At 42.5% G+C, this 17,127-nt stretch overlaps 1 protein-coding gene across 1 annotated transcript in view; it reads right to left on the bottom strand.

Moving 5' to 3' along the window:
* PSD (pleckstrin and Sec7 domain containing) overlaps positions 1 to 17,127 on the bottom strand; it is a 318,145-nt gene that overhangs the window by 6,705 nt on the left and 294,313 nt on the right. The window contains exons 12-13 of the mRNA XM_030204993.1: positions 5,902 to 5,972; positions 3,134 to 3,291 (exon numbers count right to left, since the gene is read on the bottom strand). Coding sequence (XP_030060853.1) covers positions 3,134 to 3,291; positions 5,902 to 5,972 — 229 coding nt within the window. The remainder of the gene's footprint in view (positions 1 to 3,133; positions 3,292 to 5,901; positions 5,973 to 17,127) is intronic.

Consider the following 17,127-nt stretch of genomic DNA (forward strand, 5'->3'; position numbering starts at 1 on the left):
AGTGGAAACACTTTTAAAACAGAGAATAGTCAAGTTTTTGGAATCCAATGGATTACAGGACCCGGAGGCAACATGGTTTCAGTAGAGTGCTAGATGTGGTATATTTAAATTTTAGCAAAGCCTTTGACACTGCTCTGCATAGATGACTAATAAATAAACTGAGTGCCCTCGATATTGGCCCTAAAGTAACTGACTGGGTTAGGAACTGGTTGAGTGGAAGGCGACAGAGGGTAGTGGTAAATGGAGCTCATTCTCAGAAAAAGGATGTTACCAGTGGTGTGCCATAAGGTTTGACTCTTGGGTCGGTTCTTTTTAACATTTTGTATGTGATATTGCTGAAGGGCTGTCTGGTAAGGTTTGCCTCTTTGTAGATGATACCAAAATCTGCATTAGGATAGCCCCCCTGATGATGTGGATAATATGAGGAAGGACTTAGTGAACGTAGAGGAATGGTCTGGAATTTGGCAGCTTAGATTTAATGCTACAAAATTTAAGGTTGTGTATTTGGCCTGCATAAACCCAAGGGAACGGAACAGTTTTGGGGGTTAAGAACCTTTGTGCACAAAACAGGAGTGGGACTTGGGTGTGATCATATGTGATGATCTTAAGGTGGCCAAACACGTAGAAAGGCGACGGCGAAAACTGGAAGGATGATTGGGTGCATAAGGAGAGGAATGGCTGGTAGCAAAAAAAGGTGATGATGCCCCTGTATAAGATTCTGGTGAGACCTCTTTCAGAATATTGTGTATAATTCTGGAGACTGCACCTTCAAAAATACATAAACAGGACGGAGTCAGTCCAGAGGGTGGCTACTAAAATGGTCAGTGGTCTTCGTCATAAAGCATATGGGGATAGACTTAAAGATCTCAATATATATACTGTCGAAGAAAGGCGGGAGAGGGGAGATATGATAGAGATATTTAAATACGTATGCAGCATAAATGCACAGGAGGTGAGTCTCTTTCAATTTAAAGGAAGCTCTGGAACAAGGGGCATGGAATGAAGGTGAAAGGGAACAGACTCAGAAGTAACGTGAGGAAATACGTCTTCACAGCAGTGGCGTAGCCACAGGTGGGCTTGGGTGGGCCGGGGCCCATCCACTTAGGGCTCAGGCCCACCTAACAGCAGCACATATTTAGTGCTAGCTAGTGGGGATCCCAAGCTTTGCCAGCTGAAGACCTCCCCCTGATGGTGCTGAGAACACTGCTTTCCACTTCAGCAGTCTAAGCTTCCTAAGCTGCTGATACTGGCCTCATCGCATTGGAAGAGAACACTTGGTGCCCACCCACTTCTTGACAAGGCCCACCCAATATCTGCTGTCTGGCTACGCACCTGCTTCACAGAAAGGGTGAATTCGTGGAACGGCCTCCTGGTGGAAGTGGTAGAGACAAAAGCAGCATCTGAATTCAAGAAAGCGTGGGACAGGTACCTAGAATCTCCAAGGGAAGTGGTAAGGAGAGTAGATTGCAAGGATTGGCATGCTGGATAGGCCACATGGTCTTTATATGCCTACATTTTTCTTTGTTTATATGAATGGGAGGAACATTGTTTATCACAACTATGCTCCTTTACTGGGGAAGCAGCATCTAAAGTTACCACCTTGGAGATTGATGTTAATAGGTATACAGGGATATTGAAAGATCAATCTGGGAAAATTTAAGTTTTGGAAAAAGTCAATGCCTCCTTAGTGAAGGGGTGTAATTTGCTTGAAAACAGATTAAACAAAAAAAAAACAAAAAACAAATAATTAAGGTTTTTTGAATGTTCCACAAAATAGTATGATTGCTCCTTATGAGATGTTAAAACAGTATATGGTGGAGACCTTATCCATTGACCAGTCATCCCTCCCCAAAATTTCTTATGTTCCTGCTTCCATTAAAAATATTTGTAGTGGAGGGATTGAGGAGGTGATAGAAGTAGATCTGACTACAATGCTGGAAATATCTATTTAGGAAGCTACTTAAGAGCCACCTTGATGGTAACTTTTGAAAGTAGTGAAGATAGAAATAAGATTTTGGTAAATATCTTCAAGAAAAGATTGGCTCACTTTCATGGCTCTCCAATATGTTTATCCTGATATGTCTCGAAGGACTCAAATGTTCAGAAGAGAGTTTATTAAAATTAGGCCCTTGAGGGCTTTGTCCCTTGGCATGACTTTTTCCCCGTAGTTTCCTAGACAGTATCAAGTGAAAGTTCAGGGGAAAGATGATACTTTCTTAGACCCATCACAGTTGGAGAAATTGATACAGGCTCATGAAGCTAAGGCTGTTGTACCATCTGTTTGATGTTTTGAGATATTTGTTGATTTTCATTGGTTGGCAGTATAGGTAGGAAGTATGTATGGCAGGGTTTGGCTATGAGGAAAAGGAGGTTTTATTTTATCTTATTTTTTCTTTCATCTGTCTTTTTCTTATTTTTGTCTAGGATATTTGTCTATATTAGTGGGTTCTCCTTCCATATTTCCTATTTTTTTCAAGGAAGTGTATCCATTACCTTTTTAGTGTGGCATAATTTACATTGCTTTGTGGTGTATTTTTCTTTTTTCTTAGTACCTCTCTGTCAGTATGCTTTTTTCCCCTTTACATTATAGTGGAAAATTGCTAATTAAAAAAAAAGCAGGTGCATTCTTGTGGTTCATCCACCCTTTCCTTGTGTACACCCCCTTGCAATTTTAAAACAGCCATGTTGAAAAGGCTTTATAATATCACCTCCTCCCCATATGTGAGACAAATGACAGACAAAAATCCTATATAACATGGGCATATCATGAGAAACACACTAAAACACAGATTTAAGTACACTCTCATCAAACACATGGAAACCACTAATCATAAAACACAGGATATATACAACTTACTAAAATATGGTAAAAAAGACTATCACCTAAAATACATGAGCAGTACTCAATATACATTAAAATTTGAGATTGACCCTTTATCCAAGACATTCTAAGGCACATTCTAAGGCATACATGAGACCCTACACCTCTCATGAAGCTTTCTAGGCTGTTGTTTGCTTGATGAAGACACAGTGGCCCTGGTAGGCATAAGATAGTTGTAAATTACTCTGACTTGGGTTTCCTCTGCTACTAAAATACATGGTGTCACTTACTTCAATATTCAGAGGAACTTACTGTGCTTGGAAGAGAAAGACTCTCCAGTCCGCTGTCCTGAGGTAGAAAACATTTGGTCTCTTGTTGTAATCGGACGCCTTAGTGGCTAGCGAATGATGGATGCTAATGGCATTCTTCAAGTCCTCCTCTGAGAGGGGCTTCCCTGGCTTGTACTCCTCCTGGAAAACACAGGGAACCTGCTCAGGCTCTCAACATAAAGAAAGCAACAACCTTGAGATATTAATTCATTTAATATATTTGTCCAGAAGCCAAAAGCTGGGACCTGTTTGAAAAATGTGACATTATGAACCTAAAAAGCCAGTATAACATCTTTAAATAAGAACCAGAAGCCCAAATCCATCCTTATGAGAGATCCTAAGGCAGGTCTTCCCAAAACTGTACTGGGGACCCCACAGCCACTTGGGTTTTCAGGATATTCATAATTAATGTGGGTAAGATCCATTTGTATATACTGAGTCTCCAATTCACTCAAATAGATCTCACACATATTTGTTATGGATATCCTGAAAACCCAGCCAGCTGTGGGATCCCCAGTACAGGCTTTGGAAACCCTGTCCTAAGGGAATACACCTTTGAATACATTAATCAACAGGAAGCAAGGTCTACAAATTCTACAGACACTGCATATTCAACAGCAGCCAAACCAGCCTTTATACCATTTTCAGGATTTCCCCTAGATTTTCATAAACAATCATTCTGTCATTGTATTCACTAACAACATCATCCTGGCACTCCATTAATGTACATCTCAGTTTAGCAAAAGCTCTACGGAAGAACAGCTCCTCTGTCTGCTGCCTATAAGCAAGAATGAAAGGTCTAATTTTCTTATTCATGCTGCTTACCTTGGAGTTAAATAATGCGTGCCACTGCTGACATCGCTAATTCAACAAAAAAAGAAATCCATGCCAGTTGGATTAGAAAATAAAATCCCTTTTAGAATCTTATAATTGTAAAGAAAAATACAGTTATACAACACATGATGTAAAGAGCCTTAAAGTACATATAGTATTAGTGTCAGAATGAAAAGCACATGGCAGGTTTTAAATAATATAACTTTTGTTGCTACAACTTCCTGCCTCCCATCTCGTCCATCTAAACCAAGATGCTGCACTACCTCTAGGAGAGATAGGAAAAATGCACACCCCTGGGTGCTTTCATTAGTTTTTTTTTTTTTATTCACCATAATTCAGTTCACTGCAGAAATGAGACATTCCTGAATTCTGGGAGTATCACAGAATCAAATTTCCAAAGACATGGGTTGGGCTGGTGTTTCCTGAGGCTGACCTGTTCCTGTGTCCAGCTGGAGTTCCTGCAGAATCCAGTGTTCACAGCCCCTGACAGAAGGAAGCCCCAGCTACTGCTCAAACATACTAAGCTCTGGAATGTGCCACAGTCTGTGCCCCTGGCTAAGAGTGTTGCCACAATGGCTGAACTAGGTGAGGTATGTTTATATAAGGGGAGCAAACGCTAGGTAGCTATGAATGAAAGCTCAGGGTGTCGTCACCTAACAGAGACTGGTTCCAAATGAGATGGAACCCAAAAGGACCTGAGCGAAACTGCTAGGTCAAAAAGTGCCTCACAAAAATATACAAAGATCCAATTTAAAAACTGAATGTGAAAGGGATCATATGAGTGAGACGCCAACTGACAACACCAGCCTAATATCACATGGCCCATAAAAAACCCTGGATATAACTAGCTTCCCAGTTTCCTGCAATAGTTCAGGGGTAAATTCTCTGGCAAGAATTAGAATATTTTGCAGAAAAGTTTCTGAAACTCTGTGGCATGTGTATTAATTTGCATATTACTACAATTTTTTTAATTAATAACATTTTCTGATCCAATAAACAACTGAATGGTGTTGGCCCTGGGAATACAGCCTTATCAATATTTTACGCAACACAACATTGCCAATTAGAGTACCATAGGGCAGGGACCCTTCTGCTGCCCCATCTGATCCTTCTTATGTGATGGCAATTTATCTAGTTTTTTTTTTATTCAAGTGTTTTGGGTGGAAGAAAAAGAATCTTACTGATCACTGCAAGGAAAGGAGGAAAATACATGGGCCTGAGGAGGGAATCAAGAGGAAGGAGGGAAGAGCTAGCACTCGGGAAGGGTAAAAGAGAGAAAGAAAGATAAAAGACAGAGGTAAAGGAGAGGGCATGAGGAGGAAAGGAAGGAAGGTTAGGAAACAGTGAGAGAAGAGAAGATGGTGGAAAAGAGGGACAGTGGATCTAGAACCAAGATGGGGAAGGAAAGGAAAAGAAAACCGCACATGAATTGAGGATTGGAGGGGGTGAAGTCTCATTCTCCATACTCACCTGGCAATGATCTCTCTCTCTCTCTCTCATACACACAATACAGAAAGGTAGAATGAGACCCAACCACTCCTCTTCCTCTGCCACCTAGGGCCTTCCTTGTCCTTTGAACATTGTACCACACAGCCTGAGGTACCATCACTGTCTGCATGCATGCGCTGGGCTACCCAATGCTCTAAACTCAGCCCCTGGTTTCCCACAATCCTGCAAGGGATCAGCCAATTCCACGGCTCTTTCCAAGGCCACAGAATCACAGGAAACTAGAAGCCCTGGGTATGATGAATGAAGTTTATCCAACAGCTTGAAGCTAGCACACGTCCAACTTTACCACATTTGTTTATGTCTTCCACTTCCTATTTGTTTTGTCTTAGACTTAGAGACAGCAAGAACACAAATCTGCTTTTTATCCTGGGGATTCTACTTGCAGTCTGTTTACAAAGATCTGGTTACCTTCTGCAGATAGAGGATCATTCCTTTCAGGATCCCATGGAAGGTCTTCCATCCCCTTTTCCCCCGTGGGGCTTGCATGCCAAAGGAAAGAATAGAGAGATGGAAAGAAAAGAAAAGAAACAAAGAGGAAGCCATGAAGCTGCTGAAAGTATCCCACAAGGTTTAGTTCAATGATTCAGGATTCTTTGCAGACTGTCATAACATTCTTTAGACAAATATAAGATGAAGTGAATGAACTATCAAAACCACAGGGGTCAAAGATGTCTAGAACTGCCCTTAGGACCCCTCAGCCCATCACGTTTTCAAGATATCTATAATGAAGATACATGAGATAAATTTGCATATTCACCATGGATAACCTGATAACCAGATTGGATGTGGGGTCCCCAGGACAGGTTTGAAGATACAGGGGTCAAAATTCAGCCGGCGACAATTAACATTTTGCCAGGCTTCAACATTGAATATCTGGTTTATGTGGAGCTGGCTAATGCATAGCCACTTAAGTCAATATTCAGAACTTAAGTGGCTATGGATTACCGCATAAAGATAAGATTATATTTTATGCAGTCCCATTTATGCGGCTACCCCGCCTGGTTATGTGCTAAATATCGGCACATAACTGGCCAACTGCTGACTTCACCACTGGAATACCCCCAAAATAGCCAGTTTTCACTTAGACATTAACCACTCTTTTTCAATGAGGATAACCAGTTAAGTGCTGCTGAAAATAAGCAGATAGCCCTGATCAAGTGATTCAACCAGTCAGCAGCCGTTTCTGGTCAGTTAAATGGTTTTGAATACTGATCAGTCAAAGTAAATTCTGCTGTTTTGAAAACTTCATTTATCCACTTCTCCTAGGACCACAGTGAATAGAATTCTACGGTCTAGTATTTTAATATTCTGTTTTTCTGTACATGTTTGTGTTTCAATGATAGCTCAGTTTCAAGTTTAGGTTTCCATCCAACTCTAAGAGGGTCTTTTACTAAGCCTCGGTAGTGTTTTAGCTCACGGTAGAAATCAGCTGGCAGTAAACACCAAGATGTACATTATATTCCTATGGGCATCTTGGTTTTTACCGCCAGCAGATTTCTACCGAGAGCTAAAAGCAATACTGCAGCTTAGTAAAAGACCCCCTAAGAGAACAACATTACAGCTAAGGAAACATGTTTCAGATCTCTACATGGTTCTTTCTGAAAGATGTAACCAAGAAGAGATTTATTTATTTATTTACATCAACTTACTACAAACTATTCAAGGTGATAAGCATAATCCATAAAACCAAAATACACAAATCAGTAGACTGCCTACAATACCTAAAATTCATTCTCTCCCTTTTCCCATATGCAACAATAACATTTACTTTCATAAAACTGAAATACATTTTAATTTATTTTAAACTTCCTGGTCCTCTTTAATTCTTCCCCGCACTACCCTTTATTCAATTTCCCTCAAACATCCCCTGAACATATCTCTTAACAAAGCCATATTTTAACCTGTTTCCTGAAAACTAAATAGTCCCTTTCATGTTGCAAACAAACTGGCATTGCACAGCTGCTCAAGCAAAGCAACCACTCGCCCCAGTATCTCCAGCATAATGCTAGCCTAGGAACATAACCAACCACTCTCTTCTGCAAACAGAAAGGCTCCAGCTGATTTTGACTTTAAAGGGGCAATTCTATAACACAGACACTAACATGTATGCATGAGTTACACACATAAATGTTTAGAATAATAGCAGATATGCGTATAAGTGCACACTTATGTACATATAATCTAGCATGCCCCCTAAGCGCTATTCTGTACCAATGCACATAACCTGCATAGCACATATGTGTAAGGCACATGTACAAATGGATGGAGTCTGGGGAGGAGCATGGCTGAGACCCAGACGTATGCACGTAACTTATAGAATATTGTAAGTTATGCACATTCCTACCACTCTGAGGCGCTAACATTTACACTGGCTCTAAAGCTGGCGTAAGTGGAGGAGTGGCCTAGTGGTTAGAGCACCAGTCTTGCAATCCAGAGGTGGCCGGTTCAAATCCCACTGCTGCTCCCTGTGATCTTGGGCAAGTCACTTAACCCTCCATTGCCTCAACTACAAACTTAGATTGTGAGCCCTCCTGGGACAGAGAAATATCCACAGTACCTGAATGTAACTCACCTTGAGCTACTACTGAAAAAGGTGTGAGCAAAATCTAAATAAATAAAGGAAAAGGAGCACCTTTCCTTTATGGAATAGGGTCCCTGTTATAAGAATTGCCTTTTCTATATATTTTTTCCCTTTGTGTACTTTTGTTGTTTTTCCTGTTATGGTATTCATTTTTAACCCCTGATTGTTTTTTTTAGAATTTTAGACATATCCTTTTTCTAATGTACTGTACTCGCATTTATATAAGATCTGGTGCACTTTCACCCTGTTCACAACATATTTTGTTGTAATAAGCATTTTAAAAATCTTTTCCATCACTTTTTTATTACTCTGGGGTCCTTTTACAAAGGCGCGAAAGCATTTTTAGAGTGCGCTAAAAATAAGCACGTGCTACATGTTAGCGATGCCCATATATTTCTATGGTCGACTCTAGAGTTTATCACACGCTAATCAGCACGCACTAAAACCGCTAGCCCGCCTTTGTAAAAGACCCTCTCAACGTCCATGTGTGTTCTTGCATGTATAATTGAGTCATTTTTATTTAACTTTTAATTACATTTATCATTCATTACATTTATCACTTTTATCCTCTATAGCTTGTGTATGTCATCAAGTTAAAAAAAAATTAGAATAACAAACGCTGCTGATGTCCAATTGTATCATCATGCTCACATAGAGGGCAATTTTATAAAATATTGCCTAGTCTGAACGGCAAAGTAGGCACATATTTTGGGGATATTCTATAAAGAAAACGTGGAGGGGCATAATCGAACAGAAACGCCTATCTCCATGGGCGTTTATCTCCGAGAACGGGTCCGTGAAGGGGCGGACCCAAGCGTATTTTCGAAACAATTAGACGTCCATGTTTTATTCGCCAAGTTGTGAGCTGGGCGTTTTTGCTTTTCAGCGATAATGGACAATGAAATCGCCCAGCTCAAAAACGAATAAATCCAAGGCATTTGTTCGTGGGAGGGGCCAGGAGTCGTAGTGCACTGGTCCCCCTAACATGCCAGGACACCAACCAGGCACCCTAGGGGGCACTTTTACAAAAACAGAACAAAAGGTAAAAGAGCTCCCAGGTGCACAGCACCCTTCCCTTGTGTGTAGAGCCCCCCAAATCCCCCTCAAAACCCACTGCCCACAAGTCTACACCATTACTATAGCCCTAAGGAGTGAAGGGGGGCACCTACATGTGGGTACAGTGGGTTCGGGGGGGGGGGGGGTTGGACGACTAAGCATTAAGCAGCACAATTGTAACAGGTAGGGGGGGGATGGGCCTGGGTCCACCTGCCTGAAGTCCACTGCACCCCCTAACAACTGCTCCAGGGACCTGCATACTGCTGCCAGGGAGGTGGGTATGACATTTGAGGGTCAAAATAAAAAGTTGTGAAACATCATTTTTTGTGGTGGGAGGGGGTTTATGACCACTGGGGGAGTCAGGGGAGGTCATCCCCGATTCCCTCCAGTGGTCATCTGGTCATTTAGGGCACTTTTTGGGGCCTTATTCGTGAAAAAACAGGGTCCAGGAAAAGTGCCCTAAATTCTAGCTAAAAACGCATACTTTTGTCCCATTATCTGTGAAATGCGCCCATCTCTGTTCGGCAGATAACCACGCCCCAGTTCCGCCTTCGCCACACCTCTGACACGCCCCCATCAACTTTGTCCGCATCCGCGACGGAGTGCAGTTGAAAACGTCCAAAATCGGCTTTCGATTATACCGCTTTAATCGTTTTTGTGAGATAAACGCCCATCTCCCGATTTAGGTCGGAACTTGGGCGTTTTTCTCGTTTGATTATAAGCTGGATAGTTGACTATGAAGCGTATTTTCAAAGAACTTACATTTACAAAGTTACATGGAGTCATATTTTCAAAGCATGTAGACTTACAAAGTCTAAGAGCTTTGACAATGAGCTCCTATGGGTCTTTATAAAACAACCTCACAAATGCATCAGAAATCACAGCTAAAATGCACCCATGGACACAAGAATGTATGTAAATAAACATGCTTGGATTTTGCATGTAGGCATGTATTTTATAAACTACACGTGTAATTCATAACTGCACCCACACTTCACCCAAACTATGCCCCTGACCACAAATACAAGCAAGTTGCATCAAAGGAGGTGTCTTGTCACCACACATGTTCATGTGTGTTCTTGTGTGTGCAGTCATCAGGGCTTAATTTGTGGACAAGAAGGAAGTGGTGCTACGGAGCCACGGAAGACAGTGGGTGGACGGGGGCATGAACAACAAAAGAAGACAGGCTGGATTAAAGAGTAAGGTGACTGTTCTCTGCTCTGCTCCAGGCTCACCCCCTCCCCTCCTCTTCACTGTAGACAGCCTGGAAAGGAGGGGCTGGAGCAGAACACCCCTGCTGCTCTGGAGTCTAAAATGAAGTGGTGGAACTACGTTCCAGGCTGTTCCCCCCCCCCCCCCCCCCCGCCCCCCCGAAATTAAGCCCTGGCAGTCATGCAATTTTATAAAAGCCCTTTTCCACACATAAAACAGGGGTTACCTAAGAAAATATTTTAATAAAATTATTCCCTAAATGACCTCTGTTCAAACATTTATACAGATGACCTAATTAATAGTGCCACTGTTTTGGTGCCATTTAGCTTTTTGTAACCCAGGCTGAAATTTATCCAACTCATTCTTTCCATAAATTCCACTAACCATCTCATAACCATCTTCTCAATGATCTTGCTAAAAAAGGGTAAATGTGCTACAAGGTCCAAATCTTGCTTCTTTAATAAACTGTTGGATTAATGCAGTTTTTAGCTGCTCCAGAAAGCAACTCTACTTGAAGGAGCTATTTACTGTTTTCCTTATCCTTTCTAAAAGATGTTCTCTAGCATCCTGGCAGGGATCTTACAGTAAGTTATCATAAGTACAGTATTGTCATACTGGGAAAGGTCCATCAAGCCCAGCATCCTGTTTCCAACAGTGGCCAATCCAGGTCACAAGTATCTGGCAAGATCCCAAAACAGTACAGTACATTCTATGCTGCTTATCCTAGAATAAGCAGTGGATTTTCCTCAAATCCATTTTAATAATGGTCTATGGACTTTTCCTTTAGGAAGCTATCCAAACATTTTTAAAACCCCGCTAAACTAACTGCTTTTACTACATTCTCTGGCAACAAATTCCAAAGTTTAATTACACATTGAATGAAGAAATATTTTCTACAATTCATTTTAAATTTACTACTTTGTAGCTTCATTTTTTGCCCCCTAGTCCTAGTATTTTTTTGAAAGAGTAAACAAGCGATTCACATCTACCCATTCTACTCCACTCATTATTTTATAGACCTCTATATCTGTGAAGATACTTTTAGTATATTCTGTATCCCCAACTAAATCAAATTCTGCCCATCATTCAATGATATCCTCCTTGTATTATATAACTCCATATGCTGATATATCCTCTTATTATACATCATTATAAATCACGGATGGGTAGATTGTCTTCTGATTAGCTCACTGATTCAGAATTACAGAATTTAATGACCAGGAAAGGCCATGCTAATGCAGCTTCCAGACCTCTGGATGAGAGAACAGCTGGTATACTGAAACACCTATCTTTGAACCAGTTAAATAAGATAAAATTTGGAATCTAAGTTGGAATATATATTTTTTGGATTTACAACAATATGGATCCTTAATTTAATATTGTTATCACATAGTATACCGTTTGTGGCCTCAATCCATGACACATTTTGAAGCAGCATACATTTGTTTCGCTCTTCTGTGTTAATTGATCTTATAAGGGACCAGTCTGAACTGATTTTTATTTGCAATATAAAATTTGATAAAAAGTGAATGACTGATCATGTGCATGAGAATAATTATAAAATGCCAGAGGCTTTAACACAGCAGTAACAGAGTGACCATATTGCTGTGAGTTGGCACCTGACCCTGAGGTCCACCTGAATTGATATCATGTAGATTTTGTTTTGATCTGTGAACAGGAAATTAACTCTCTTTTTTTGAGGGCTGGATTTTTTTTGTTTATGTTCATGCAGTGTTCTGTTCTGTTTTAAAATATACATGTATTTTTAATGTACTTTTAATTGACCATCCACATCAATGATAACCTTTTCTAGTTACTATTTCAGCACCCTGGAGAGATACCATGCACACCACACATGAACAATTCACCACTCCCTCTGGGATACCAGAATTGTAGTGCTGAACAGCACTTTACAGGCACTGTTTGGGATTATTCACCAAAGTTTATTTCTTTTTATTAGTGGTGGGCAACGATTAAAAGTTTTAATCTGAATTCATTGTGATATTAAAATTTTTAATCACGCGTTTAATCGCAGCTCTGGGCTGCATGGTTGTGTACTAGTAAATTTCCACTGCACAGACTGTACGGAAATTTTTTAAAACCTGCTGAATATAATAAAAAGATACAAACACACACACAATTACTTCCCACAGCACATTGCTCCCCCTCCCATTATACAGGTACCTATCTTTCTCTTCTCTTGCTGCATCCTTTCCCTTTTACCCCTGACACATAGAGGGGCATAATCAAACGGGGCGCCCAAGTTTTCCTGAGGACGTCCTCGCAGGATGTCCCCGTGAAGGGGGGGGGGACCCGTATTATCGAAACAAGATGGGCATCCATCTTTCGATTCAATAATACGGTTGGGCACGCCCAAATCTCAACATTTAGGTCATCCTTAGAGATGTTCGTCCCCGGTTTTCGGCGATAATGGAAACCAAGGACGCCCATCTCAGAAACAACCAAATCCAATTCATTTGGTCATGGGAAGAGCCAGCATTTGTAGTGCACTGGTCCCCCTGACATGTGAGGACACCAACCGGGCACCCTAGGAGGCACTGCAGTGGACTTCAGAAAAAGCTCCCTTACTTTTTTTTTGTTACATCTGTACCCCGCGCTTTCCCACTCATGGCAGGCTCAATGCGGCTTACATATACAGGTACTTATTTGTACCTGGGGCAATGGAGGGTTAAGTGACTTGCCCAGAGTCACAAGGAGCTGCCCATGCCTGAAGTGGGAATCGAACTCAGTTCCCCAGGACCAGAGTCCACCACCCTAACCACTAGACCACTCCTTCACTTGTGTGCTGAGCCCCCCAACCCCCCCCCCCAAAACCCACTCCCCACAACTGTACACCACTACCATAGCCCTTAGGGATGAAGGAGGGCACCTAGATGTGGGTACAGTGAGTTTCTGGTGGATTTTGGAGGGCTCACTGTTTCCTCCACAAGTGTAACTGGTAGGGGGGTGGGAATGGGTCCTCCTGCCTGAAGTGCACTGCACCCACTAAAACTGCTCCAGGGACCTACATACTGCTGTCATGGAGCTGGGTATGATATTTGAGGCTGGCATAGAGGCAGGAAAAATATATATATATTTTAGGGTGGGAGGGGGTTAGTGACCACTGGGGGAGTAAGGGGAGGTCATCCTCGATTCCCTCCGGTGGTCATCTGGTCATTTAGTGCACATTTTTGGGGCTTGGTCATAAAAAAGGACCAAGTAAAGTCACCCAAGTGTTTATCAGGGACGCCCTTCTTTTTTCCATTATCAGCCGAGGATGCCCATGTGTTAAGCATGCCCCAGTCCCACCTTCGCTATGCTTTCGACACGCCACCGTGAAGTTTGGTCATCCCCGCAACAGAAAGCAGTTGAGGACGCCCAAAATCGGCTTTCGATTATTCCGATTTGGGCGACCCTGTGAGAAGGACGCCCATCTTCCGATTTGTGTTGAAAGATGGGCGCCCTTCTCTTTTGAAAATAAGTCTGATAGACAACCTTTTCTCTCCTTTCCTGCTGCTAACTGCCCCACCCCCCAGCATACAGGTCTGGCATCCCCCCCCCCTTTTTTTGTATTTATCTTAACCTTTATCTGACTCTTTATAAGTTCTCTGGCAGTGATTCCCACATGCTACCTGCAACTGACACAGATGCCTTCCTTCTGCTGCAGTATGCCAAGGTGAAATAGGATAGGCAGGGAAGGGAAAGCAATGCTGGACAACGGAGGAGAGTTAAACATTTTGTTCAGGATTAAAAAATGTAATCCTAGATAAAATTTTAAAAAATAATCAAATTAATAGTGCACTAAATGCCGATCCCTACTTTTCATTTATTTGAATTTAACTCATACTTAGTTGCAAAATAATCGAATATAGAACTAGAGTCAGCATGAATGCACTGGAAATTTGCTTCCAAAGTACAGTGCTGAGAAAAGGTTGGTGAACCACAGAGGATGATCTATATTTCAGCATAATTTATATTCAGAACATGACTAGGTCTTAGACTAAACCCTCAGAGGAAAGAAAGATAACCCCAATGAATAATGTTCAAATAACGAGTTCTGTATGTTTATTAATTTTTTTTCTGTGACCTGCCTTGACCTACAGAGCTTAAGCAGAATATAAATGCAAAATAAAATTAAAATAAATAAATAACATATTAAAAATGATCATCAATGTTCAGAAGGATTTATCTATATAAAGACAAGATACTACGGAGGTAATTCTGTACAGGTTACCTAAAGTTAGTCACCTAGGGGTGAATTCTATAAATTGTGCCTATAGTGCAAACTCCCCCTCTCCCCGCTTAAGCACTATTTTATAAGCCATGCCTAAAATCAGGTGTGGTTTATAGAATAGTACTTAAGTCCTGGGGTTGCATGTAAATTTAGGTGTGCACTAATGAAAACGTGGTGCAGATGCCCTGCCTAAATTTAGACGCGGAACTTCCTTATTCTACAATTGTATGTGTAACTCAAAACCACACCCATGATCCACCCTTAACAGTCCATGTCCCTCCCATTTCCTTATCCACTTTTTCAGGAAATGCGTCAACTATAGGCGTGGATCACGTGCCTAAATTTACATGCATACATCTTAAATGATTCCAATTAGCATCAATAATCGCTTGTTAAAAGTCAATTATTGGCTTAATTGGTTCATTATTCAATTAAATTGCACATGTATATTGGGCGCATGCCCAAATTTGTGTACACGATTTTTGGCGACTTGTCTCAAATCAGGGGGTTAAAGTATGTGCACTATGCTTAAATTCTATGCCTGTGTAATTGCAATTACAGAATACTCGCATAAGTCCACATTTATTCACTAAATTTTAGACGTGATCACTTATACTGTGTCAACGGCTGGTGTAAATGCTTGCACCTAAATCCTGTCAGTGTACAGCGTAGCTGACAGTATCCTATAACCACAGTATGTAAATGCTGGGTACGCCCCTAACCTGCCTATGCCTCTCCCACATCCACCCACCCCCCAGCAGTTGTGCACTAAAGGATTCACATATTAAGGTTACAGAATAACGATTAAGTATGAACTCCAATTATAGCCATTTATAGGTATTGCCAAGTAGCACCTAATTTATCAATTATCTTACAAGTGTAACTGGCACTATACATAATTTTGCAAACTAAGCATAAAATTGTGCGTGCAAGATTACAGAATGAGGGGGTATATGGATAAGTTCCCTAGCTATTAAGTTTCAGCAGTACTATTTGGAAAAGTGTACTGAAAATTTTCTCTGAACATTCAGGCACTATCCCCTGGATTCTATGAACGGTGACTAATGTTGTGCACGCAAGTCAGCGCATGTAGCCAATTTGTGCTAGGAACTTAATTGCTTAACAAGCCAATCCATGCCAATGATTTGCTGCTAACAACCAATTACTAGCGTTAATTGGACTTAATTAGGATTTACACACATATCATGTTCTATAATGACCTGCACGTAAATCCCAATGAGCGTAAACTTTGGGAGGGCATGACTAGGGGCATTCCAAAATTTTACGTGTGTAAATATAGAATTCAGCCAAACTGTGTCTAATTTAGGTGTCGGCATTTACACCTGTTTTTAGCAGACATAATTGCCAACACCTAAAGTTAGGCTTTATAGAATTGTGCTCAGCATGTACAATTTTCGGCACCGATTTTTAGGTACTACTACAGAATTTACCACTATAAGTGTAATTCTTTAAGGTGGTACCCAGATTTAGCACTAGAGACATGCTTATTTGGAGTCTATTCTGTAAGGAGAAGTAGATGCCACTTTTCTTTATAGAATACTAGTATAAAAGGCCCGTTTCGGTAGGCAATGAAACGGGCGCTAGCAAGGTAATCCCCCCCCCTGCAGCATCCTTCCTGTCTCCCCTGCCCCCCCTGCAGCCACCCATATGGTCTCAGAACCCCCTCCCCACCAACCCTCCTCTGCCCCTGCAGCCACGCATGTGCAGCGGCCCTCCTCTCTCCCCTGCTCCCCCTGCAGCCGCCCATGTCCAGCGACTCTCCTCTCCCCCTGCCCCCCCTGCAGCTACCCATGTCCAGCGACCCTCCTCTCCCCTGCCCCCCTGCAGCCACCCATGTCCAACGACCCTCCTCTCCTTTCCCCTTGCCCCGCCTGTAGCCACCCATGTGCAGTGGCCCTCCTCTCTCCCCTGCTCCCCCTGCAGCCACCCATGTCCAGCGACTCTCCTCTCCCCCTGCCCCCCTGCAGCCACCCATGTCCAGCAACCCTCCTCTCCCCCTGCAGCTACCCATGTCCAGCGACCCTTCTCTCCTTTCCCCTTGCCCCCCCTGTAGCCACCCATGTCCAGCGACCCACCTCTCTCCCCTGCCCCTCCTGCAGCCACCCATGTCCAGTGACCCTCCTCTCCCCCTGCCCCCCCTGCAGCATCCCTTCTGTCTCCCCTGCAGCCACCCATCTGGTCTCAGAACCCCCTCCCCACCTCCCTCTTCCCTGCCCCCCCCCCCGCAGCCATCCATGTCCAGCGACCCTCCTCTCCCCCTGCAGCCACCCATGCCCAGCGACCCTCCCCTCCCCCCTCGGCACATCACCCAAACCCCTACCCCCCCCCCCAGCACATCTCCCAAGCCCCTACCCCCCCCCCTCGGGTATATCAACCCACTCACCACCCGCAGCCGCCAATACTAACGCTGTCCAGCCGCTGCTGTGTCTCCTGTTGTGCAGCAGCAGCCAGTACAAAAAGAAAAAAGCCAAAAAAAGATTTTAAACCTGAAACACGGCTCCGTAGACAGCCATCTGGCATTGGCTGACAT

Source organism: Microcaecilia unicolor, chromosome 5 (assembly GCF_901765095.1).
Source record: "Microcaecilia unicolor chromosome 5, aMicUni1.1, whole genome shotgun sequence".
In the NCBI taxonomy this organism is placed as follows: Eukaryota; Metazoa; Chordata; class Amphibia; order Gymnophiona; family Siphonopidae; genus Microcaecilia; species Microcaecilia unicolor.